Raw genomic sequence first — 27,657 nt, 5'->3', positions numbered from 1 at the left:
AAGCAGACCGCTAAAACTCTGATGGGTGTGTTATGACACGCACGGTGTCAGGGTGTCACACTTCGGGATGCTGCACACGCTTTGCTAGACACGAGGTGATTGTACCCTTAAACTTAAACTGGATTCAAAATAATAGTAATGAAAGTTGAAGCAGTAATGAATGGGCCCCGTTTGGCCACCTTTTTAATGATCGTCAAACTTTGGCAACATCTCTGCTCACTTTGGATGCTGAATCCAAGAAACTTTTGCAATTTACGTTGACCCATTTCCTGAACATGCATGCAGAGTTGCGAGCTTTGTGTCTCTTTTGAATTCTCGTTATGGTGTTCTTTTTTGGTTTTCAATATTGGTTTAATAGAACCGATACGATTTATTGGTTTCATACTCCATTACATTACTTCAACTTGGTCAACCCAGTTGTATTTAATTGTGTTTTCCATCCATTCATTTTATTAGCCGTTTTATCCTCACAAGAGTCATGGGAGTGCTGGAGCCTAACCCAGCTGTCTGGTGTTCATCAGGTGATCATCTACGGTCCATAGTATCGTGAAAGGTTTCAGAGAATCTGTAGAAATCACTTCACGTAAATGGCAAAGCCGAAAACCAACATTGAATACCAGCGACCTTCGATCCCTCATCTGGCACTGCTTCAAAAACCGACATCAATATGTAAAGAATATCATCACATCGGTGCTACATCCTTAAGTGCAACTTAAAACTCTACTATGCAAAGCAAAAGCTATTTGTCAACCTCACCCAGGAACACCACCAGCTTCTCTGGGCCCAAGCTCATCTAAGAGTGAGGAAAAATGGAAAAGTGTTTTTCTGTGCTTCCACGAGTCCACATTTCAAATTATTTTTGGGATTTGTGGATGTCGTGTCCTTGGGGCCAAAAAGAAAAAGAACCATGCAGAACGTTATGGATGCAAAGTTCAAAAGCCAGCATCTGTCATGGTACCTGGATGTGTTAGTGTCATTGCCATGGGTAACTTACACATCTGTGAAGGTACCATTAATGCTCAACAGTACATACAGGTTTTGGAGAAACATGTGCTGCAATTCAAGCAACGCCTTTTTCACAGATGCCTCTGCTTATTTTAGCAGACAATGCCAATCCACATTCTGCATGTTACAACAGTGTGGCTTCGTAGTAAAAGACTACGGGTACTAGACTGGCCTGCCTGCAGTCCAGAGCTGTCTCCCATTGAAGAGAAATCAAATGGTGTACAATGTAGCTGTACATCAAGCAAGATGGAGAAAGAACTGCACCTACATAGCTTCAACAATTAGTGTCCTCTTGTTCCCAAACGTGTATTGGTGTCAAAAGAAAAGATGGAATATAGATATAAATTCAAGTTTACAGTATGCAACACAATCTCTAAGGGTGTGCAGTATGTCGGATTTCCCCACAACATTGAACTAACTTGTGATTGCGTGTATCGCTCTCCCGCAGAAGTTGCCTTCCAGAACCCTTCTGCAGTTTCTTTTTTCCCCTCGAGGGTTTTCTGTTGAATAATCTGTTCTGGGTTGAAGAGCAGACTTTGCTGTGTGTTGTGAAAGTGAATTTTTCACTACGAATTCTCACTAGCTACCGCTTAAGTAACGGCTGAATTTGGACGGCAACATGTACACGGGAACACAACAATTCCCACGGCACTCTCCGTATTGCTCCCGGAACCAAATCTATCTCCTTTTAGGCTCATATTTCGCTGTTTTCTTGAGGATATGACTCATGACTGTTATTATTTTGTTATATATTATTGATTATATTATTATTATTATTTCATCTAGCCAGAAAAGAATAAACCACTCTATCTACCACAGATATGATGTCAAGGCGTTCCTTTATGTGCAAAGAGCCGATTAGTCCTTGGTCCCTTAGTATAGGGCCAATGATATGATTGCAACACATAAATAAATAGTACTGAGAACTATTCATGAATGAAGTTTAAAAAAAAATTTAAAGAAAAAAGGTGTATTTTTTCCCAGATTATAGTCCTCCAATTTTTTCTTTGAGAGTAAAGGCAGCGTAAAATGCGTAATACATGTACAATTAAATACATTTTAAAAGTTCAATTATTAAAATGAAGCATCATTTCCCCTGATTAACTTTGACTTTAATATCAGCATTTATTTTTTATTGTACTTTATTATCAAGATTTTGTTTTATTTAGTTTGTATTTTACTTTTTAAAGACAGAGGATGTACGGTAGTCATAAGATTACGACTTTTTATCTCAACAAAATATGTCTTTGTTCTTGTAAAGAAATGCGTAATACATGTACAATTAAATACATTTTAAAAGTTCAATTATTAAAATGAAGCATCCTTTCCCCTGATTAACTTTGACTTTAATATCAGCATTTATTTTTTATTGTACTTTATTGTCAAGATTTTTACTTTTTAAAGACAGAGGATGTACGGTAGTCATAAGATTATGACTTTTTATCTCAACAAAATATGTCTTTGTTCTTGTAAAGATTAAAACTTTATTCTTGAAAAAATACAGCTTGATTCTCTGAACAAAACAATGTTGTTGTTTTTTTTAACTGACTTATCAAGGTCAGAAATCATATTTCCCAAGCCTTTTAGAGACACATGGAAAATAAGTTTGGCATTGGCATGAGTATTATGAGGGGGTCCTTGGAAAAACTCTTCTCCACAAAAAGGCTGCCTGGACCTCAACAGTTGGAGTAACCTTGATCTAGGACACCTGCTTTTTAATTTGCACCCCCAAAAGAAGATGAATGATTGTCACCCAAAATGGCAGAATTCCTGAGCAATTTCTGACGGGGATCTTTTTTTGCAAATACATTTACGACATTCATGTTCCCTGAACTTTGTGTCTACCGATAAAACTGGAGTCGGGGGGCTAATTTCCTCTCACTTACTAGGTAGTGAGTGGTACTAAATGACAAATGAACAGTAATGCTACAGTACCATCGATCGATCCATCCATCCATTTTCTTTGCCACTTATTCTCACAAGGGTCACGGGCAGTGCTGAAGCCTATCCCAGATGTGAACAGGCAGGAGGCGGGGTACACTCCGAAGTGGTTGTTAGCCAATCGCAGGGCACATAGAGACAAACAGCCGCACTCATAATCACACCGAGGGGCAATTTAGAGCGTTCATTTAATGTTGCATGTTTTTGGGGTTTTGGGCTGTGATAGGCTCTAGCACTTGTGGGGATAAGCGGCTAAGAAAATGGATGGATGTTTTTGGTATGTGGGAGGAAACCAGAGTGCCCGGAGAAAACCCGCGCAGGCACCGGGAGAATATGCAAACTCGACACAGGCGTGTCCAGGATCGAACCTGGGACATCATAACTGTGAGGCCAACGCTTTCCAGCTGATCCACCGTGCCGCTTGCTGCAGTACCCTAAAATACATTTTCACCACTTTTGCAAAAAATTGATGGGCATTTTTAGGCTCAGATCCAGACTTTCTGTGTGGAGTTTGCATGTTCTTGCCATGCTTGTGTGGGTTTTCGCAAGATATTCCCACATTCCCCCCTCTACTCCCCCAAAGAAATCCATCCATCCATTCATTTTCTGAGCCGCTTGTCCACACGAGAGTTGCGGGGAGTGCTGGAGCCAATCCAAGCTGTCATCGGGCAGGAGGCAGGGTACACCCTGAAATGGTTTCAGCCAACCACAGGGCACAGAGAGACAAACAGCCCCACTCACAATCCCACCTAGGGGCACTTTAGAGCCTCCAATTAATGCATGTTTTGGGGATGTGGGGGGAAACCGGAGTGCCAGGAGAAAACCCACCCAGGTACGGGGAAAAAATGCAAACTCCACACCGGTGAGATCAAGATTGTAACTCTGGTCCTCAGAACTGTGAGGCTAACACTCTAACCAGCTACTCCACCGTGTCGCCTGGACAACATATGTAAATGTCAACTATTGCTATTATTGATCTCAAAATGTATTCCTGATTTTTTTGTCAGCATCTAGCTCAGCATGGACACAGACATCAGTCTGTCAGCCTTCTTCCTTATTTGTTTTTGTATTTACAGTTGAACATCACCGTGTTGAATAATTCTTTCAGGCTCAACAAACTGTTCATTCTTTGTACACACTGAAAGACAGCCCAAGAAAAAAAGTCACACACTATCAACCAAGTAAAAGGAAGGAACTTAAAGTAATAATACAGAAGGTCCTTAATTTACTGGGGTGAGGTGAGGTTATTCATGCATGATCAAAAATGGCAAAGAGTGTATAATGTAGTTCAGAATCAGAATTGTCACACACACAAGGAAGTTGTCCCCGATAGTTGGAGCACCTCTAGTATGACAATGGACAATTGACAGAGAATACTTTTGAGAGCGACATAAAGATATTGCAAGAACGGTCACTGAGCAATAAAAGTGGACAATTGTGAAAAAAAAAATGCAGTCATCGAGCAATAAGAGCAATTTGAATGAGAGTAAGAGTAAGTTTAGTGCAATGACCATTATGCAAAGGGAGCTGAGAATTCAAGAAATGAATGCAGTTTAAAGCGTCTGGCAGTGTGTTAATCGAAAAATGTCACTTGTGCAAATGTTGCAGATATTCCTCAACATGGGCTCACTTTTGGCAGGCTATGACTGTTTTCAGACAATATTGTTCCAGTACAAAAGGCATACAGAGCCACCATTCTGCAAGGCAATGCAGTGGAACAGGACAGGTTAAAAAGAAAAAAAGGCCTGCACCTTTTCAGCCGATCACCAACAAAAGCCGTTTTTAGATATCCGCACACTGCGTGACGTTGGTTAGGACCCGCCTGGACCAAATGTTTGTGCGTGTCAGCATCCTTGTGCACAAGCGGTGGGGGGTGATTTTAATTCATGTAAAGCACTTTGAGTTGCATTTCTTGATTAAGAATTGCTATAAAATAAAGTTTGATTGATGAATAGAAAAATTTGATTGTCAATTTTAATCAATTTGATTTTCCAACGGGCGGCACGGTAGAGTAGCTGGTGAGAGTGTCTCTCTCACAGTTCGGAGGACCGGGTTTGGAATCCCAGCCCCGTCTGTGTGGAGTTTGCATGTTCTACCCGGGCCTACATGGGTTTTCTCCGAGCACTCCGGTTTCCTCCCAAATCCCCAAAACATGCATTAATTGGACACTAAATTGCCTCAAGGTGTGATTGTGAGTGCGGCTGTTGTCTGTCTCCATGTGCCCTGCGATTGGCTAGCAACCAGTTCCGGATTTCCACTCCTCCATGCCCAAAGATAACTGGGATGGGCTTTAGGACTCCCTCCTTTTGTAGGGATAAACAGCTCAGATAATGGATAGATGGATGATTTTCCATTTTTCTTGTAGAACAGGCAAATAAAATTGAAAACTTTGAAGTTTGGTTTTTCCCCTTCTGGGATATGCTTTATTTTTTACATTAGCTTTTCTGGCATTAACTTTCACCAACTGAATTACATACATTTTGATAGTATAACAAGAAAAAGGTAATTTTTCATCAAAATATGTATCTTAAACAGATCCCAACATGAATGCACATCAAAATTATTTTGCAATTTTACATATATTGAAAGGAGCCCTAAAACTGCCTGGCTGAGTTGTCTGTTTTGGAGTAATGCTGCATTCTATGGTAGAGTACCTTCCCTCAGCTCAATATTTGCAGCTTAGAAGCACACACCTTGGATCAAATATTTCATACTTTTCAATAAAACACTATTTTTACAAGATACAAATGAGCCGCGTATCGTTGGAAATGTTCAGTGCGAGTCATTTCATGATTGAACCTCTTGTGAAAAAATATGAAACGAATTATTCTGTTTCTGTCGCGGGACTTGAAGTCATTCATAACTTTGGTGGGGGGGGGGATAATCGGTAGAAGGGTGGGAAAAGACGCAAAATTTGCTACACTGCTTTAATTTTTAACAAAAAAACATCCCAAGCAATAAATCCCAATTAATCGATAGAATTGAGTCTAAGGTAAGATTTCAAAATATAGCTATAAATGTAGTGTGTATCCCACTTGGTTATGTTGTATTATATGTGGATTACTAACATGAACCATTCATGTCTAGACGGGTATCATCCCCAAATGCTTCACAATCACACTTTCCTGACCTCCTGCCGTGATTACATCAAACAAAATCATATCACAAAAAGGACAGAATGTTAACTCTCTCTTCACTGCAGCTTCTTTATCCTCCCATCACGTGCAGCCTCCATTGCCAGCGTGGGCAGATGTAGCCCAAAAAAGTCTTATTTTCTTGGGTTATTTTATCAATGAATCTTCAGCCATGTTCTAGCTGAATGCATCACATGTACTGTACACCCACAGCCTGGCAGTAATGGACTGTTCTACAGGGGCTACTGTATGATGTAATGGAAGCGAGTTGCAGCATTAAACTAGTATGAGGGTGGATGGATTATTGTGGTTCATCTGACGGGGAGTAATAGCTGGTCTGGGGGGCACTCACGGCTTCCCGCAAGCTCACATAAATAGTCGATGTGCAATGAATGATGAAAACCCGCGCCCATTGAGCATTGTATTATAGCACAAAATCACAGAAGATGAAGCTTGAAGGGACACGTGATCGATCGTCGCGGTTTATCTAATGCATGCAACGCTATGTGTTTGGTCGATCCCGCTCATGCGGCCATTAATGGCATTAATTGCTGAGGCGGACCCACACCTGCCCCCCCCCCCTTCTTCTTCTTTTCCTTTCGGCTTGTCCCGTTAGGGGTCGCCACAGCGTGTCATCTTTTGCCATCTTAGCCTATCTCCTGCATCTTCCTCTCTAACCCCAACTGCCCTCATGTCTTCCGTCACCACATCCATAAACCTTCTCTTTGGTCTTCCTCTCGCTCTTTTGCCTGAGAGCTCCATCCTCAGCATCCTTCTACCAATATACTCACTCTCTCGCCTCTGGACATGTCCAAACCATCAAAGTCTGCTCTCTCTAACCTTGTCTCCTCAACATCCAACTTTGGCTGTCCCTCTAATGAGCTCATTTCTAATCCTATCCAACCTGGTCACTCCGAGCGAGAACCTCAACATCTTCATTTCTGCCACCTCCAGTTCAGCTTCCTGTTGTTTCTTCAGTGCCACCGTCTCTAATCCGTACATCATGGCCGGCCTCACCACTGTTTTGTAAACTTTGCCCTTCATCCTAGCAGACACTCTTCTGTCACATAACACACCAGACAGCTTTCGCCAGCTGTTCCAACCTGCTTGGACCCATTTCTTCACTTCTTTACCACACTCACCATTGCTCTGGATTGTTGACCCCAAGTATTTGAAGTCTTCCACCCTCACTATCTCTTGTCCTTGGAGCTTCACTCTTCCCCCTCTACTTTTCTCATTCACGCACATATATTCTGTTTTACTTCGGCTAATCTTCATTCCTCTCCTTTCCAGTGCATGTCTCCATCTTTCTAATTGTTCCTCTGCATGCTCCCTGCTTTCACTGCATATCACAATGTCATCTGCGAACATCATGGTCCAAGGGGATTCCAGTCTAACCTCATCTGTCAGCCTATCCATTACCACTGCAAACAGGAAGGGGCTCAGAGCTGATCTCTGATGCAGTCCCACCTCCACCTTATATTCCTCTGTCACACCCAAGGCACACCACACCATTGTTCTGCTGCCATCATACATGTCCTGTACTATTTTAACATACTTCTCTGCCACACCAGACTTACGCATGCAGTACCACAGTTCCTCTCTTGGTACTCTGTCGTAGGCTTTCTCTAGATCCACAAAGACACAATGTAGCTCCTTCTGACCTTCTCTGTACTTTTCCACTAGCATCCTCAAAGCAAATAATGCATCTGTGGTACTCTTTCTAGGCATGAAACCATACTGTTGCTCGCATATACTTACTTCTGTCCTGAGTCTAGCCTCCACTACTCTTTCCCATAACTTCATTGTGTGGCTCATCAACTTTATTCCTCCATAGTTCCCACAGCTCTGAATATCCCCTTTGTTCTTAAAAATGGGAACTAGAACACTTTTCTTCAGGCATCTTTTCGCCCGCTAGTATTCTGTTGAATAAGTGGGTCAAAAACTCCACAGCCATCTCTCCAAATTGCTTCCATACCTCTACCGGTATGTCATCAGGACCAACTGCCTTTCCATTTTTCATCCTTTGTAGTGCGTTTCTGACTTCCCCCTTAGTAATCATTTCCACTTCCTGGTCTTACACTCTTGCCTCTTCAACTCTTCCTTCTCTCTAATTTTCTTCATTCATCAACTTCTCAAAGTATTCTTTCCATCTATTTAGCACACCACTGGCACCAGTCAACACATTTCCATCTCTATCCTTACTCACGCTTACCTGCTGCACATCCTCCCTATCGCTATCCCTCTGTCTGGCCAACCTGAAGAGATCCTTTTCTCCTTCTTTCGTGTCCAACCTGGTGTACATGTCTTCATATGCCTCTTGTTTAGCCTTTGCCACCTCGACCTTTGCTCTACGTCGCATCTGGATGTACTCCTTTCGCCTCTCCTCAGTCCTCTCAGTATCCCACTTCTTCTTCGCTAATCTCTTTCCTTTTATGACTCCTTGTATTTTGGGGTTCCACCACCAAGTCTCCTTCTCCCCTTTCCTACCAGATGACACACCAAGTACTCTCCTGCCTGTCTCTTTGATTACCTTGGCTGTCGTCGTCCAGTCTTCCGGAAGCTTCTGCTGTCCATGGAGAGCCTGTTTTACCTCTTTCCGAAAGGCCGCACAACATTCTTCCTTTCTCAGCTTCCACCACATGGTTCTCTGCTCTACCTTTGTCTTCTTAATTTTCCTACCCACCACCAGAGTCATCCTACACACTACCATCCTATGCTGTCGAGCTACACTCTCCCCTACCACTACTTTACAGGCAGTAACTTCCTTCAGATTACATCGTCTGCACAAAATATAATCTACCTGCATGCTTCTACCTCCACTCTTGTAGGTCACTATATGTTCCTCCTTCTTCTGGAAATAAGTGTTCACTACAGCCATCTACATCCTTTTTGCAAAGTCCACCACCATCCGTCCCTCAAAGTTCCTTTCCTGGATGCCGTACTTACCCATCACTTCTTCATCGCCCCTGTTTCCTTTACCAATATGTCCATTACAATCTGCACCAATCACAACTCTCTCGCTGTCTGGGATGCTCAGAACTACTTCATCTAGTTCCTTCCAGAATTTCTCTTTCAACTCTAGGTCACATCCTACCTGTGGTGCATAGCCGCTAACCACATTATACATAACACCCTCAATTCCAAATTTTAGTCTCATCGCTCGATCTGATACTCTTTTCACCTCCAAGACATTCTTAGCCAGCTCTTCCTTTAAAATAACCCCTACTCCATTTCTCTTCCCATCTACTCCGTGGTAGAATAATTTAAACCCTGCTCCCAAACTTCTAGCCTTACTACCTTTCCACCTGCTCTCTTGGATGCACAGAATATCAACCTTTCTCCTAATCATCATGTCAACCATGTCATAGTTCCAACATTCAAAGTCCCTACACTCAGTTGTAGGCTCTGTGCATTCCTCTTTTTCTTCTGACGATGGATCCGGTTTCCTCCTCTTCTTTGTCTTCGACCCACAGTAGCTGAATTTCCACAGACGCCCTCCAGGTTAGCAGTGCCGGGGGCGGCGTTGTTAACCTGGCCCACGACCGATCCGGTATGGGATTCTTTAGATGAATGCTCATATTTGATTGGCACAGTTTTTACGCCGGATGCCCTTCCTGACGCAACCCTCTGCATTTATCCGGGTTTGGGACCGGCCTACAGATTGCACTGGTTTGTGCCCCCATAGGGCTGCATTAAGAAACAACAGGAACCGGAACCGGAGGTAGCAGAAATAAAGATGCTGAGGTTCTCGCTTGGTGTGAACAGCTTGGATAGGATGAGAAATGAGCTCATTAGAGGAACAACCAAAGTTGGATGTTTTGGAGACAAGGTGAGAGAGAGCAGACTTCGATGGTTTGGACATTGACATGAGGACAGTGGGTGTTAGAGAGGAGGATGCACGATATAGGCTGAGATGGAAAAAGATGACACGCTGAGGGGACCCCTAACAAGACAAGCCGAAAGAAAAAGAAGAAGTCTGGACCAAGCCGTGCATTCCAGTGCAGCAAATGGAGTGCCCTTAGAGATGCCCGTGACGGAGTGACAATTTGGTGGCAGGAAGCTGATCTATCCTGGGCCCTACTTAAACCAAGTGAAAGACATGACGGGAGGTAGACCACTGGTCTAACGTGATTTTGGTTGCCAGCAGTTGTCACCAGCTCATTCTGTATACCTGCTGAAATTGTACCTTGCCAGAGAAATGACAATGCTTTACACATGCATGGATCATCCGCACACACACACACACACACACACACACACACACACACACACGTCTCTGTTAAGAATCTTAGATGCACCCCATTTAAAGGGAAGGAGAGGAGCCGCTATAGTTGACAGCGAATGAAGTGGGAGGTAAAGACTCCCAATGTGGTGGGACCCGCCCACCCTGAGATCCACAAGGCTGCCTTCGTCTATAAAATTACTAACACCGGTCTAACCCACTTCTAGCAGACAGTTGCAGCACTCAGTGTGCAGGACATCCAAAATGCTATTCACAAAACTAGGGCTCATGGCGTCAAATATTTTTTCCCCATGGAGGCTTTAAGCGGATCCATCCATGCATACATTTTCTTAGCCGCTTATCCTCACAAGGGTCATGGGAGTGCTGGAGCCAATCTCGACTATCATTGGGGAGAAGGCAGGGTATACCCTGAATTGGTTGCCAGCCAATCGCAGGGCACATAGAGACAAAAAACAAGAACACAATTTCGAGTCTCTAATTAATGCATTTTTTTGGGATGCGGGAGGAAAACAGAGTGCTTGGAGAAAACCCACACAAGCACGGGAAGAACATCCAGACTACACACAGGCGAGGCCAGGATTTGAACCCCAGTCCTTAGAACTGCAAGGTACACACTCTAACCAGTTGTCCACCATGTCACAGACATGAACTTAAAACTATGAAATACCACCATTGTTTCCATCCAATAGCTGCCAGTATTGAGTAACATCAGCCTCATTTGCTTAAGGTATCTTGAAGTAATAAGTGCATTGTAAACACAAACCACATGGGCCACAGCAACCTTTTTGCTACCAGGAACTCCTGCTACTAGGACCTGAAAGTTCCCGAGCTGCTTGGTTAAAAAGGCCCACAGGTGTACCTAATGTTGTGCTCTGTGAGTGTTCAAGAGAAAACAATCTTCTTTTTCATTTGGCACAAAAACAAATGAAGCAGCAAATGCAGAATCTATCGCTTGACATGAGCGAGTGAGTCATTTTACCTGAACCTCCCGTGCATGATAGGCAATAATGAGGCCCAGCAGGATGACGGTCGACAGGCTGATCAGACACTTCAGGGCCAGAGAATACATGGAGCTCTGTGGGGAAAGACACGAGCTTTCAGATCAAATGGAAAACACACACAACAGAATGCAGAAAAGAGTCACCCTCTTACATACTGTCTTTCACATTGCATCTGTGTGGAATCTCAGTCATCCAGGTCATGAGAATCTGCAAAGCGGTCCTACCCATGCAGAATTTGTACCTTGTTGTCCTCCAAGGAATGGTCACTCTTTTTGGAATGCAAATGAATCAGTGACCAGAATCGGGTGTTCATTTGCATGCCAAGACAACGGGGTCATTCCTTTTAGGACAACAACGTCCAAACCACAACTTCTGGTTTGAAAGAAGTGCAAAATAAATCTATGACTGTAAAAGCCGTCTCTAAAAGAGGGGCTTTGAGGCATCACCTATCATCTGCATCGAATAAATTCCCGACATTGCGAACAAACTCACAGAGGCATAAATAGGGAGAGTGTAAATTCTGCTTGTTGGATGATAGGAGAAATGTCTTCAACAAACAAGAACACCCCAGTTGGCTTGATTCAACTTTTGCAGATTGGGTCACATTGGGATGAGCCGTTCCTCTGCTAGAGACCAACATTTACCAAACAGATTTTCAAAGGCTGAGGAGAGTACTGTACCTGTCAATATCATTCTGCTGTGGAGCTTTAAATCTTCTGCTCGTCTGCTTCACAGGGCTTATAATCAATGCACCAGGGAAACTTTCAATCAATGCAACTCATTGCGCTTCAGGGGCTTCCTAAACCCGCCCCTCCTGCCACACCCAAAGCTCACTGGCCTGGACTCCACACGTATGCCACTTCAGCCACTTAATAGGGGTTGGCTTTTTCCTTTGTCTTTATTTAGGCCAACACCAGAGATGGCAATGTGGAGAAATCACTTTTATGGCAAGTAATATTGTTAAAATGGCACTTAAAACACTACTCTCACGCTTGTTAATTACTGTATTTTATGATAACCAAATATTTAAAACAGATTACAGTATGGTGCAGTGTAGTTCTATGCAACAGCAAATTGCAATCATATTGCATTACATAAAACCTCTCTGACAGCCTCAATGAAATCTCAGCATTATTATCTATATAGGAATCTTTTTAATAAAGAACCTTTTACCTGTTTTGTGTGGGTTTCAGCTGTTGTGTTTTCAAGGCTTTAAACCAAATGTCTCACTCAACAAAGCAGCCATGGCACAAGCAGAGTGTCATGACTCCAATTCAATGGGATTATAATGTAAAAAAATTAATGTACTATAAGTACATGTACAAATACAAAAAAAATCTACAATTTCAACAGCAGCAAAAGATCAATCACATTGCATCAAAGAGAGGTTGCATTGGCAACAGCACAAATGCCACTCACTAAGGCTCAGCGAACCGTAAATAAAAAATAAGCAAACATTAATGCTACACAGGTAAGGGCAAACTCTTTTTCACTTGTAATAAGTGGCCATGACTTAAGAGCATTAATGGCCTCCAAGGTGTCTGGATATAGAAATATATTCACAGCATGTGTAGTCATGTTAAAGACTAGGGCAGCATGGTTACCGCGTTACAATCGAGAGGTCCTCAGTTTGAATATCGGCTCGTTTCAGGATGTGTGGCTTTTCTCCGGGTACACCTGCTTCCTTCCACATTCCGCAAACATGAATGCTGCCTAAGAAGACCCGTAAACTGTCCATAGGAGATCAGAGTGAGTGTAAAAAATGTGTGTGCTTTCACAATTGGGTCTTCTACATGGATTCAACTAATCAGGGGGAAACGGGCAGTCTTTGCCAAATACGGACAAAGCAGGTACAAAACTGGGTCAAACAGAAGTAGCTGTCAGTGAGGCCTTTCCTGGAGACTCGTATGACAAAGCCAAGGTGTTTTTTGAAATGAATTTGACACTTTCATACTGGGTTCATATTAGAGTTCCTGTGACTTAAAGTTGGGTGGTTACTATGCACATATTGTAGACAGCAAACTGATGCAAAATAGTCTCAAGAAATCTGGGTTGTTTTGTTTAAATTATTTTGAAAAAATCATTAACGATCAAGGTTTTCCTAAAGTATGATTTGTTTCTATCCATCCATTTTATGAGCCCCTTATCCACACAAAGGTCACAGGTGAGCTGGAGCCAATCCCATCTGTCATCAGGCAGGAGGCATGGTACACTTTGAACTGGTTGCCAGCCAATCGCAGGGCACATGGAGACAGACAACAGTCACACTCACAATCACACCTATGGCCAATTTAGAGTCTCCAATTAATGCATGGTTTTTGGGATGTGGGAGGAAAACAGAGTGCCCAGAAAAAACCCACACATCCAAGGCTGGGATTTGAACCCGGGTCGTCAGAACCGTGAGGCCAACACTCTAACCAGTTGGACCACCCTGGTGCTGATTTGTTTCCATTCAAACAAAATGAAAAACATTCGGTAAGGTCGTGCCACGTTGACAACAAAATGGGTTTTATGTGGCTCCTAAACAACAGTGCAGACTGACGTCTGTGATTTAGAGGGTTGGAATGTACCAACCTACTTGTTTTAAGACCGGTCTTATCTGACAAAATGTTCAGTGGTTCGGTGATGTGCAGTGACATTTTTTTCAAATATAAACTACGCGCCTCGGCTCAATAAAGCTTGGGTAACACTGTTATTGTCATTAAAAAGAGTGATGAGGAAACATTCCGACCCATTGAACTACTAACACCTGCTTCGGACAACACATCTTAATGTTTTTGTTTTTGTAATATCAAATTGTTCTGAACACCACTTGTCCAGACGTCAGCACAGAGTAAGATAATGCTCAAAAAGTTAATTTTGAGCGTGCCCCAGCAGATACCGTACATGTACTACACTCCAGGGTCATATTGTGGATGACTGTTATTTCTCTTCATTAGTGTAACTACTGCACACTACACAACTACCTCGAGGTACACAATGGTGTCTTGAGATAATCGCGAAAATGGGCCAATCGTTAATGGCAAGCTATGTATGTGCGTAATTTAAGGCCGGCTAATAGCACAGCGCACATTATCAGGTGAAGGCTAAACGGCTTGTAAGAGTGGCAGTAAAAATCCGATAATTGATAAAACTCTTCTACAGAAGCTTTTTCTTTCTATCAGGCATCATTCGTGTCAGGGAATTGAAGGCAACCGATTTGTTTTAAAAACCGACTGGAGCATCATGTCAAACGACCCACGTTTCAAAACCCCAAATTTTGAGCTGAACTCAATGAATGCAAGATGAGTTGAAATCCCCTTGCTTCAGGCATCGTTGCTTATCAATGAATTGTAATAAAAAAATGTATTAGAAATGTAATATGACAACAGCTATACACTCTGGGACTGTATTTTGCTGACTATTTAGCTACATGAGAAGGTTGAAATATAAAAAAGGAAAAAAATTGAATAGTGGTTAGCCCCTCTGCATCACAGTTATGAGGTTCTGGGTTTGAATTCCTGTGCTTGGCTGGAAACAAGTTCAGGGTGTACCCTACCTTCTGCACAAAGATATTGTCCGAGCACAGGCTGCTGGTTGCGAAAGTGTTTGCCACAATGCGGTTGTACAAAAGAACACAGAGCATGTTAAGAAAGGATTTAGTAGCAGTTCCACCTTGGTTTCTGCGGAGAACCATTTCAGTTAGTAGAATTTATAAGCTATTTGTTTTTTACACAGTGGTAAACATAAATGATAACATATTGGTCAAAATTACGCCAAACGTTCGATATTTGTCATCATATTAGATAGCTAAATTCTGCTTGTACTTTTCACGGCAAATACTTTTTTTAAAAGGCTACGTAAAACAATTTCTGTACAGTTAATGGTTTTATGATGGTGACATTTTGGCCTGTGAAACAAATTACAGTGCTACAAATATCATTGACCTCAATATGGAAATTTGGATAATCTATACAACACAATATGACTTCTGGATTTTGGCCTGTTTTACTGCCACATTCTGTTCCTTAGAGAGGGGACTAGGCGGCGATGAAAGACATGAGGTCGTTGCTTTGGAAGATTCTGCATGGATTTACCGAGACAAAACCTGAAGTGGCCACCTTCCTCAAAAGGTTTCTTCTTCTTTTCCTTTCGGGTTGTCCCAGTTAGGGGTCGCCACAGCGTGTCATTTTTTTCCATCTAAGCCTATCTCATGTACTCTCTCCAACACCCACTGTTCTCATGTCCTCCCTCACAACATCCATCAACCTTTTCTTTTGTCTTCCTCAGTACCCTTCTACCAATATAATCACTCTCTCGCCTCTGGACATGTCCAAACCATTGAAGTCTGCTTTTTCGAACCTAGTCTCCGAAACAACCAACTTTAGCTGTCCCTCTAATGAGCTCATTTCTAATCCTATCCAACCTGCTCACTCCAAGCGAGAACTTCAACATCCTGATTTCTGCTACCTCCAATTCTGCTTCCTGTTGTTTCTGCAGTGCCACCGTCTCTAATCTGCAGATCATGACCGACCTCACTACTGTTTCATAAACTTTGCCCTTTACGTCTCCTAGCAGAGACTCTTCTGTCACATAGAACACCAGACACCTTCCACCAACTGTTCCACCCCGCTTGGACTCGTTTCTTCACTTCCTTGCCACACTCTCCATTGGTCTGTATTGTTGACCCCAAATATTTGAAGTTGTCCACCCTTGCTATCTCTTCTCCCTGGAGCTTCACTCTTCCCCCACCGCCCCTCTACTTCATGCACATATATTTTGTTTTACTTCGGCTAATCTTCAGTCCTCTCCTTTCCAGTGTGTGCGTCCATCTTTCTAATTGTTCCTCCGCCTGTTCCCTGCTTTCACCGCAGATCACAATATCATCTGCAAACATCACGGTCCAAGGGGATTCCAATCTCCCCTCATCTGTCAGCCTACCCATTACTACAGCAAACAGGAAGGGGCTCAGAGCGGATCCCAGGTGCAGTCCCACCTCCACCTTAAATTCTTCTGACACATCTACGGCACATCTCACCGCTGTTCTCCTGTCCTCATATATGTCCTGTACTATTCTAACATATTTCTCCACAACACCGGAGTTGTGCATGCAGTACCACAGTTCCTCTCTTGGTACTCTGTCATAGGGTTTCTCTAGGTCTACAAAGACACAATGTAGCTCCTTCTGACCTTCTCTGTACTTTTCCACGAGCATCCTCAAGGCAAATAATGAATGGACTTGTACGCTATTTATGCAAACATTATATAACATCATGTCATGTGGTTAACATTGTCTTCTCGGCATTCATCGGAGCCTGGTACATACTTAAAGGTGCAACTCTACAGTACAGATCGTATACTGGATAACGTTAGATTATACAGGTGTCCAAAATCCCCTGTCCCTCGCACCCCTCAAAAATGAAATGTGCCAACATATGCGTAATGATTGCACCATAACCTAATAAAAACCAATAATGTTTTCTCCTGTTTAATGTTAAGAGCTCTGGGTTACGCTGTTAAATGTGAGACTGAATATACAGCCCCATTTGATACTTTAATTGGACTGATCTAGTACCGATTATTTCATCAGAGGAATGAAAGCCTATCTTGAGTTAATTTCTTCTTTATTTCATAGTGCAACCACTGGTGCTAGCCAAAACGTTAGCGCATGTTTTTTTCCAAAACAACCATGGTGCTGGGGATACTTCAAGTGTCATGTAGCTCTTGTTCCCCAAGTCGAAGCTTCATGCCAGCATGCACTGGGAGTCTTAATTTAGTCGCTGACTACTGAGTCTCCCTCATGAGGTGATTAAGTACAATCTGCATTGGTTCATGAATATATATTGCGAGTCAGTGTCCCAGAAAATAGACTGTGTCAGTGTGTTATCGTGTTTATTGCAGCTCCTCCAAAATGTGTGTGATGGCCCAACCAAGTCCAAATGCAGCTGTAAGTAAACACACACAAACTGCAGAATCACCACCGTTACGTCACTCGTAATACGGGGGATAATATTTCTATGAACTGATTCGAATTATTGTGTGGGACTGATTGTCAATTAATTGAGTCTGGAAGAAATTTGAGTCAAAATGGGAAGCGCGACCTGGCTCCTGATCTTTAACTCTCAACGGGTTGGCTGTTTAAAGAAGACCAATAAGTCAACTATGTGAATGTTAAAGTGCATCTCAATAAATTGTGATATGCTATTTATTTCAGTACTCATACTTTGTGGACTCATTACACAGTTGGGAAAATGCATTTCAGAAGGCAAATCCATGTATAATTTCTGCATTAAAAACAATTTCCATTAATTTGCTTTTTTGCTGTAAAATATAATCATAAAAATTACCCAGATGCAATATATTTGAAAAAACATTTTGAGTGTGTGGAGTGCATTTCTATTATTTGTTGTTTTTTTTTTTGTTTTTTTTGGTACAGAGGCGTTACCAAGATCCCACATGGGTCATATTAGGTAAGGGATAGGAAGTGTGAGTTATTTGTGCTATCGTCACTACTTTGCCCTGTCAAGAAATCGAGTGCAACTCAGCCTCTGCCAAGTGGACATTGTGGCTAGCAATATGCTTTTAGCAATATATCATTTATAAGGATGTTTACAAACACAATATAATGTACATGTGTTTTTGGAGGCTATTTTGAAGTAATTTTTAAAAAGCTCAATTGTTCTCGTCTTCTATAAAAGTGGGTCGGGACAGTAGGAAAATGTGGCAATTGGGGTGACAACAGTTGAGAAGTGCTGCAGTGATTCAACGCGCTCCTCCTCATCATCAACGCTGTGTCTTTCCCATAGGAAAAGAGAAACGTTGATTTGACAAAGGTGTTTGTCTTAAATGGGTGACACACTTGGCACAGTGTCTATGAGCAAGACAGCCACTAGTTGGACTCTCGTTATGTTATTTTTGTAGCTGTGCATCGTCCCCTCCCCCACGGCTTTGTCCTAATTATTAAGCATAAATACAGTGATGCCTTGCGAACCATACGAGTGACAAGACTGATCTGACACAAATTTGGGATACGAGCGCTTGATGGTGGCAGTAATAGCAATTCAACACAGGTCACAATAAGGAGCAGTTTGGCAAATGGTGAAAAATGTCTTTAAAAAATCGATTTCAAGCTATATAATTCCAGTGCCAGTTTAAGTTTATTCTGAAAACAAAACTACATTTTCTGTATTTAAAACAACCAAACAATATCTCAAATAACAACAGTGTGCTAGCTTGATGCTGAAACCTGTACATCCATTCTCTGAGCGCTTATCCTCACAAGAGCCACAGGTGTGCTGGAGCCTATAGCAGCGATCATCGGGCAAGAGGTGGGTACACCCTGTACTGATCGCTGAATGGCAGGGCACACATACACAAACGACCGTTTGGACTCACGTTAACATCGATGGGCAATTTTGAGTTTTCAGTCACTGTACCATACATGTTTTTGGGATGTGGGAGTCAAACAGAAGTACCCAGAGAAAACCAATACAGACACGGGGAGACCATGCAAACTTCAGACAGTCTAGGCTGGGATTTGAACCTCAGTCCTCATAACTGTGAGGCAGCTCTGCTAACCAGTGTACACCGTGCCGCCATAAATTTTTTAACTTCTACAAAAAAGACTATTATTATATCAACTGAGTAGTGTTACTCTAAAAGAAGTTAATTCTTCTTTGTTTTTGTCTGCATGACAAAACGCAGACAAAACAGACCAGAAAGTGCAGCACACCTAATTGGATGTGGCATTAACTCACATTGTATAAACTATTTTATGCTTTAAATTTTATTTAAATGTGTTATTAATGAATGTTTTACAAAATGCAATATCATAAAGTGCTGTTTTTCCTTATTAAAAAATGTTTTATTTGTGGGTAAAGGAACTGATTAATGGTCTTTTCATTCATTCCAATGGGGAAAGATGATTTGAGATATCCTTGTTTTTCTTTAAGAGCACGGTCACAGAACAAATTAAACTCTGAACTCAAGGCACCACTGATTGGCTGCACTAAGCCTGTCATCAAGTGTTCGATCCCAGATCTTCTACCCGTAAAGCAAACGTTAACCACTAAAATGACTGCACCATTGAAGATTCTTGTCGTAAAAAAAATTTATGAATTATAAACAAATGTGATTGTTAAAAATCATATAATAATAATAATCATACCAAAAAAATCCTCATCAGTTCATTTAATGTGGGCCATTTTCAAGGAAATGTAGTCAAAGACTGGATTTTGGGATTGAATGTGGTATATAATTCACCCAGTGAAGTGAGTTTGTTGTTGTGTGGTTGCTGTTATGGGCCAGCACACAACACTTAGGCTAATATTTGACTCAAAGCTCAAGCTGTCGCCTGCTTTTTATTTCCCTGTTTTCCCATCTCTTTCTCCTCACTGCAAACATCTCATTTGTGTTCACTGGAGCAAAGTGGCTGCAAAAGAAGCGCCGCTTGTCTTGTTAATGAGAAAAATACCGAGCTCAGCGGCCTGACTGTAAACACACTGTCACGCCAGCCAGTTGCAACCTTACTTGATTTGATCTCTTCTTTCGCTCTTACCTTTGTTTTATTGCATTGGTTTTAAAGTGGAAATTAGTTTTTGGTCACCGGAGTCTGAAGGAGTCACCTGGATGCTTTTTAAACAATAAGGAGGGTAGAAATGAGGTCTACATATGTGCAGCAGATATACAATGTCTACACATATCGGGCTTTTGCTGTGAAAAAAAAAAAAAAAAAAAGAAGAAAAATACGTCAGAAAAGCCTACTAGAACATTTGAACTTTAGATGGGGTTAATCACAGGAAACTTATATGGTGGCAGGTATGCGCTGACTTACATTTTTTTGAGGTATTTTATTTTTGGAGGCCAGGGGTGTTTTGGCAAAAATAAATTACATATATTGTTTCATGTAATCATATTGTTAATTATTTGGAGAGGAGCATGTTGGACCACTGGTTAGAGCATTTAGTTCACATTTCTGAGGACCGCCTGTGTGGAGTTTGCATGTTCTCCCCATGCCTGGATAACATTTCTCCAGGTCCTCGGTTTCATCCGACATCCTAACATGCATTAATTGAAGACTCTCAATTGCCCATAGGTGTGATTGTGAGGGTGACTGTTCTCTGTCTCCATGTGCCCTGCGATTCGCTGGCAACCAGTTTGGGGTGTACCTAGCCTCCTGCCCGAAGATAGCTCGGATAGGCTCCAGGGTCCCAGGGAGTGCTGGAGCTTATCCCAGCTTTCAACGGGCATGAGGCGGGGTACACCCTGAACTGGTTACTAGGCAATCGCAGGGCACATCAAGATAAACAGCCGCACTCACAATCACACCTAGGGGCAATTTAGAGTGTCCAATTAATGTTGCATGTTTTTGGGATGTGGGAGGAAACCGGAGTGCCCGGAGAAAACCCACGCAGACACGGGGAGAACATCCAAACTCCACACAGGCGGGTCCGGGATTGAACCCGGGACCTCAGAAGTGTGAGACCAACACTTTCCAGCTGAGCCAAAGTGCCTCCACCATATTAATCATGGCTAAAAAAATAATGTTTAATTGTAACCGTTGTCTAACGAAAGCTAAATGTGCTGTATTTGACATTTTAATTTGAATCTTTAGAACATCATCTTGGCAACAGGGCAACAGCAGACACCCTGTTGTCCTCCAAAGTACCATCCGAATCATTTGGATCGTGTCACTTTAAGGTCAAACGGATCACGCACGGATTGTGTCATCTGTGTGCACAGAACACGAATAGCTCGGGTCATTACATGAGCGTTTACTGATGGCTGCAAGTGTTTTAGCAGTATCGGCGGGGTTGCCTGGCTACCATCTAATACACACGTAAATAATGAAAGGAATCAGGGTCGGATTGAGGGGGATTGAAGGTTTTTCTTTGAGGATGTCAAGATTTAATAGCAATAAAAACAACAACGTGGTGTAAAGTCTCTCTCTAGTCCTTCAAAGCACAACTCGGCACTCATGACAGCATGGACTGAAGTATTGGTGATACCTGGGTTGACAAATCTATGATCTGTTTGAGGCCGCATCAAACTATAACACTAAACACTAAAAGTGTGTGTTTGGGTGTATTGATCGCCATCTTGGCGGAATTCACGCCTTCTATCTGTGATTGGTGGTTTTTCTTCAGGCGCTCCGGTTTCTTGTCTGTCAAACAAGACAGACGAGATGAGGCCATTGATCTTTTTTCACGCATCATATTTATTATGTGCTACTCTCAAGTCATAATGGCATTCTAATATGTCTTACAAAAAGGGTTTATTTCTTGAAAAACAATTTAAAAAACTATAAATAGCATTAAAATCCAATGTTCATGGACCATTAAATTCAGAATAAATCTATTTTTAAGACAGCTAAAGTGGGTGTTTGCAAGAACCGCGAGTGAGGGGGAAAAAAACTCACAGTAAACAGAACTCAAAACCACTCTGAAGAAGGTTTTGAAAATGTACAATCAAGGGCTGCATTAGTGAATGTAAATAGAGAATGTTTACAAGAACGTGCAAACCACTGTGTAAACATTCAAGAACAGGAAAGGAAAATTACATTTTGAAATTAAAAAAAAAAAAGATTCTAACATCTCATCTCAATAAGTCATCTTCGGATAGAAGGAAAAGCCTGTGTATTAAAATAAGGGGAAGACAAGTAAGATGGTAAGTATCATAATCCAAAGTATAAAATTAACCATGGAGGAGGCAGTGTTATGACATTAGAAGCCATACGTGCCCGCAAATGGAACATGTTGACTGGTGTTTATTGATGATGTAACAAGATGAATTGTCATCTGTAAAGGGCTACAGTTGACTCTATGCTCAACATTCACACTAATGCTGCTAAATTGATGGGACAGATGGATCATATCTGTGAACACACTACAAAAGCAGCTCATTACTTTTTGAACCTGGAGAAATATAGGTATGCTAAGTCAGTCACCTGATCTGAACCCAACAGAGCACGCTCTGAACTTATTGAAGACAAACAGTGAAGGCCCAGCAAAACATCTCCCCAGAGGAAACATTAGTGGCACGAAATATGTATCGTTGCAAACTGGTAAATCGCATGTTTTGCAACATATAGAGGCGAAATTGTAAAAACTCCAAATACTGTCAGAACCTTCTTAACGGAATTGTGCATATAGTAAAACAGTGGAAATAGCTCCCGCTCAAGAAGCTTCACTTTTTTTGGCGCATTGACATCAACAAAGGCTTTTATACGATTGATTCCATGTGCTGCTGTTGATGAATATGAATGTGTGGATGTGTGATTGTGTCGCGACGAGTTAGCCTTGAGGCTCTCTTTCTGTCAAAGTGGCGCTTTCTTGCAATCGGTCTCCAGGGAAACAGGCGGGAGGCTGAGAGACCATTGTCACCTTAGCCGGATGTAATCACACACACACACGCGCACGCACACACACTGTCTTCATTTCAGAATACTGAAACAAAACCTAAACTTTAATTTTCATCACACTTCAATTAGAAGAGTTACATCACAAGCACCAATATCGACAAACCATATCCATCCATCCATCCATCCATCCATCCATCGATTTTCCACACCGTTTACCCTCACTAGGGTTGTGGGTATCCTAGAACCTATCCCAGCTAACTGAAGGCGAGGGGGGGAACACCCTGAACAGGTTGCCAAGCAGCTACAGCGCACATACAAACAAACCACCATTGATTGAAAACTGGCTGTAGGTGGGAATGTGAGTGGGATTGGTTGTTTGCTTATATGCACCCCGTAATTGGCTGGCAACCAGTTCAGGGTGTATTCTGTCTCTCGCCCAGAGTCAGCTGGGATAGGCTCCATCATGAGGAAAAGCAGGAAGGATGGAAGGGGAAAAAAAAAAAACTATGTGTGTGTGTACATACGCACTGCAGGTGCATTCATAAGACTCGTGTTTATTGGCCAAGTACGTAAACAATGCACACGGAATTTGTCTCCGGTAGTTGGAGCCACCCTAATATGACGTACATGTTGAGTATGACAGCAGACAGACTGTCAATTGACAGGGAACTTTTTTTTCTTTACTTAAACTGACAATTGTGCAAAGTATACAATCTTCTAGCATTAGAATTAGAATGCCCATTAGAGCGATAATCCAGGGCATTGCCCATTCTGCAAAGGGTGTCAAGACTTCAAGGAGTGTATGCGGTTTCACGTCACGAGTCGTCCGATAGACTATAACAGAGGTGCCCAAACATTTATGCCCCAAGATTTACTTTTCAAGCAGCCAACCTCCCATGATCTAGGTTTTTTTTTCTTTTGTTGGGTGGGGGTCATGTCCATAGAATTAAGATAAAATTGTGGGCCGCCGGCACACAAGCACGAGGCTTTTGAGGGACTTCATGATCAACGATCGCAAGGAAACGGGCCTGAAGCCATTTAGACCTGAGATTGCAGGTTTCTTGGGGACCGGGATGATGGTGAAGAGCTGATGAAAATCTTTGTGAAGACTGGAGCAAGTTGGACTTTGAGGCAGGATGGGGACACAAGGTCTGGGCCCGCCACTTTGTTAATCTTTTGTTGTTTGAAGATGCGCCTCACGTCCTGTTCGTGGATCGTCAATGGAGGAGTCGGAGATGTGGAAGTGGTCGGTGATGTGACTTGGTGGGTGTATAAAGTCAAAGTATCCTCTTTAAATCTGCACTAACAGCTGTTCAGAGTGAGTCCAGAGACCACCGAAAAAGACAAAAAAGTAGAAAATACCAGGGTGCACCTCACCAAGTCGACCACAAGAATAGATGCCATCTTGGTTCTGTCGGGACCTAACATGACATGGGATTTACTGCAAAGTGCCACAATATAATTATTTTTAGTGCTTCTAAGGAAGAAAATGACTCATAATGTTATTGTAATACAGATGAGAGATCTGTGATCCGAAGCGCCAAGATGTGGTAGTCATTTTGCTTTTACACAATAGCAGACAACTAAATGGATATTATTTCTGAGATATGTATGAATTTGGGAAAATGTCAGGAAAACAGCATGTATTTTCCATTATTATGAATAAATAAAGACAAAGGTGTAATGAGTAATGTAAGAGTTTAATGAATAGCTAAGAACATTATTGCAAATGTGCTGCATCTTCAGCATTTGAGAGCAATGTTCATGGTTGATATGAAGCCATTTTTTTTACGGTGGTGCACTTAACTGTTATGTCTTTACCGTATAAAATCGAAGCAGCATAAAACATACTAAATTAGAATAAAAAGCTACATGTCTTTACCATTACTTAAAGAATTATATGCAGACAGAGTAGCAGTGAACGAGGGAGATCCGAGGGATGCGGTGGCCCTCAGAAGCCTGATGGGGGTCTTCTGGAGAGGAGGAGGACGGCGACGACTAGGAGAGGTGGCACACGAGTACAGAAGCAATTGATGACCCCCCTGGAGAATATATACGTCAATAGCCAGGTCATCTAATTCCCTGGCGGTATTTGGGGAGTGCTTGGCAGGCGGCTGGAAGAAAGAGTCGAAAAAAGGTTGCCTTGGAAATCTGTGCCAGAAATGTCATGGATTCAGGGGCGGGGCTACGGGAGGTAATGAAGGGAACCTGCTGGGTTAAAAATGCACACACACACACACACACACACCACACACACACACACACACACACCACACACACACACACACACACACACACACCCCTGGGGAGTTGGAGACATTTTTAGGATCCCTTAGGGGAGGAACATCAGCACCCTCTAAGAATTGCAGTGAACATTTCCACATGATGAAATATAACCTTTAATACTGTAGTGGGAACTGTTTGCTCGTGCAGCTCCCCAGAACACAGACATGGATGCGCATAGCATTGTGAAGTCATCATGTCAGAAACTAATAAGACATCAAGAGCCAATAAAGATCATCTTCACATAACGTAAGATTATCTTTATCACTGCACATGGAACATATAACTCACATAAGATGGCCGCACACAACATTGTCCCGCACATGAACGCACGACATTGTGTAGTGACAACATACTACCACCAACTGCCATCAATATGGCCTCTCCGCATACAAGAAGATCAGCTTTAATCACATTTTGGGAACTCATAAGCAGCCCCGCTTCCCAGATAATAAACACGGATGCACACAACATTCTGGAGCAATCCCTTGTTAGAGGCCACTTTCAGTGTGTTGGGGAAAACAAGAAATTATGGTGTGTAAAATCTGTGTTTGATGTGCTAAAAAATAGAAAGGCAAGTTATGGTTTGAGGTGGCACGGTGGCTCAGCTGGAAAGCGTTGGCCTTCTGAGGTCATGGGTTCAATACCGGACCCGCCTGTGTGGAGTTTGCATGTTCTCCCCTTGCCTGCGTAGGTTTTCCCCGGGCACTCCGGTTTCCTCCCACATCCCAAAAACATGCAACATTAATTGGACACTCTAAATTGCCCCCATGTGTGATTGTGAGTGCGGCTGTTAATCTCTGTGCCCTGCGATTGGCTGGAAAACAGTTCAGAGTGTACCCTGCCTCCTGCCCGTTGACAGCTGGGATAGGCTCCAGCACTCCCCGCAACCCTTGTGAGGATAAGCGGCTAAGAAAATGGATGGATGGAAGTTATGGTTTGCTAGTTTGCTAGCATTAGAGCATTTTAATTTTGGAAATGCCATCCTGTATTGTATAAAAAATATAATGAGAGAAAGGAATTAAATAAAATGGTTTGGTAATGTATAGTTACTGTACTTCTGTAGTCGAATGTGTCCCTTAAATAGGTTTGGCCTAGTGAGTGAGGTCAGGAGCTGAAGTCGGCATCGCCCTCTCGGGAAGTTTTTCATTTTGTATCCGTGCATTTGACGTTTTTTCTCTTTTCAATAAACAGCTGCAAGAGCATTGCGACAGCGACAAAAACAAAAATTAGGTTCAGTTGTGATTTTGCCACCAAAGTAGTTTTACTTTTCGTCTCATTTTAGTCGACAAAATACCTCTTATGCTTTTGACAAGAAAGGGAAAAAAAACACTCCTCGTAGCTGCCACGCAAATGTGCGCACACACACAGCAGCCATCTGTACAGTAAGCGCGTAATGACAGGTGATGTTGACAACAGCTGTGTATTCCCCCAGAATAGCTGCTAGTTTTTCATCAGCGGGCCCGAGACACGTCCCAGTGGGGCCCCGGGGGCCACCGAGGAGCAACGTGGGCCTTCTTCCAATGATGTATTGATCTGACAAGCCTCACGCTAGAGTCCCGAGTGTGCGAGCAGCCTCGCTTATTCTCACACGGAGACGCTATGCCCTCGCTGGAAAACTCCTGTAATAGAATGTCATCAAAGAGGTCTCTTATTGGTGTTGAGCTACATTTGAAGGTGTCAGGGTCGCTGACGGTGAAAAGTGAGCCCAGGACATTTATGGTACACTTACACGCAACCGCATGGGGTGGAACTTAATAGAGTTTACACCTCTGCCGAGGCAGAACAATACAAATTTGGACTAACGCCAAACTGGATGATTACACCAGAATTGAACCTAAATTTCAGGGGGAAATATGCCTGGTAAAGGCTCACTTCAGCTATTAATGCTGCATCTTTTGCTTTAGCTTTCCATCCATCCATTTTCTTAGCCTCTTATCCTCACAAGGGTCGCGGGGAGTGCTGGACCCTATCCCAGCTGTCAACGGGCAGGAGGCGGGGTACACCCTGAACTGGTTGCCAGTCAATCGCAGGGCACATGGAGACAAACAGCCCCACTCACGATCACACCTAGGGGCAATTTAGAGCGTCCAATTAATGTTGCATGTTTTTGGGATGTGGGAGGAAACCGGAGTGCCCGGAGAAAACCCACGCAAGCACGGGGAAAACATCCAACTCCACAGAGGCGGGACCATGATCGAACCCGGGACCTCAGAACACTTTCCAGTTGCTGCCCTGCTTTAGTTTTGTTTTTTTTTTTTTTTCATTTCTGCGAGAGAAGAAGTAATCGGAGCAGTCATTCAGCATCACTCGCCGAATGCTTTCATCACTTGTTTTATGAAGTTAATGTTATGTCGTGCTGAACCTTTTGAGTTACGACTTTTAAAATTAGTTATTATTTATATCATTTTAGGACAGTATGCATGTTACTGGAAAATATTCCTGGTATAAAATTGCTTATAAAGTCAATCATAATTAACTAACCAATTATCTAATAAATAAAAATACATGAGTATGCATTGGTGCCTCGAATTGTGTTCCATATGGTGCATGACTATGCTCATAACTCAAAACAATCTTTTCTCTAGTTTTGTTTCCCCATTGAAATGATTAGAAATGCCATTAAACAGGTTAAGCTTCTCCCCAAAAAAATCCAATTGTACATTTTAATAAAGAGCACTAAAATGCTGCACTTCATAAACACAAATG

General features: G+C 42.4%; 1 protein-coding gene across 2 annotated transcripts in view; it reads right to left on the bottom strand.

Annotated features, from left to right (window-relative positions):
• Positions 1–27,657, bottom strand: part of kcnn3 (potassium intermediate/small conductance calcium-activated channel, subfamily N, member 3) — a 91,194-nt gene that overhangs the window by 53,588 nt on the left and 9,949 nt on the right. Inside the window, exons 1-2 of one of the 2 annotated variants that reach the window (XM_061821116.1) lie at positions 12,008–12,119; positions 11,306–11,401 (exon numbers count right to left, since the gene is read on the bottom strand). In XM_061821116.1, the coding sequence (XP_061677100.1) occupies positions 11,306–11,395 (90 nt within the window). In that variant the 5' untranslated portion in view covers positions 11,396–11,401; positions 12,008–12,119. Of the gene's footprint in view, positions 1–11,305; positions 11,402–12,007; positions 12,120–27,657 lie in introns of those variants that run through there. The other variant, XM_061821115.1, reaches the window with a different exon arrangement.

The sequence above is a fragment of the Syngnathoides biaculeatus genome, chromosome 5, assembly GCF_019802595.1.
Source record: "Syngnathoides biaculeatus isolate LvHL_M chromosome 5, ASM1980259v1, whole genome shotgun sequence".
In the NCBI taxonomy this organism is placed as follows: Eukaryota; Metazoa; Chordata; class Actinopteri; order Syngnathiformes; family Syngnathidae; genus Syngnathoides; species Syngnathoides biaculeatus.
The sequence above is the reverse complement of the archived record's forward strand: the minus strand, read 5'-3'. Positions and strand labels throughout refer to the sequence as shown.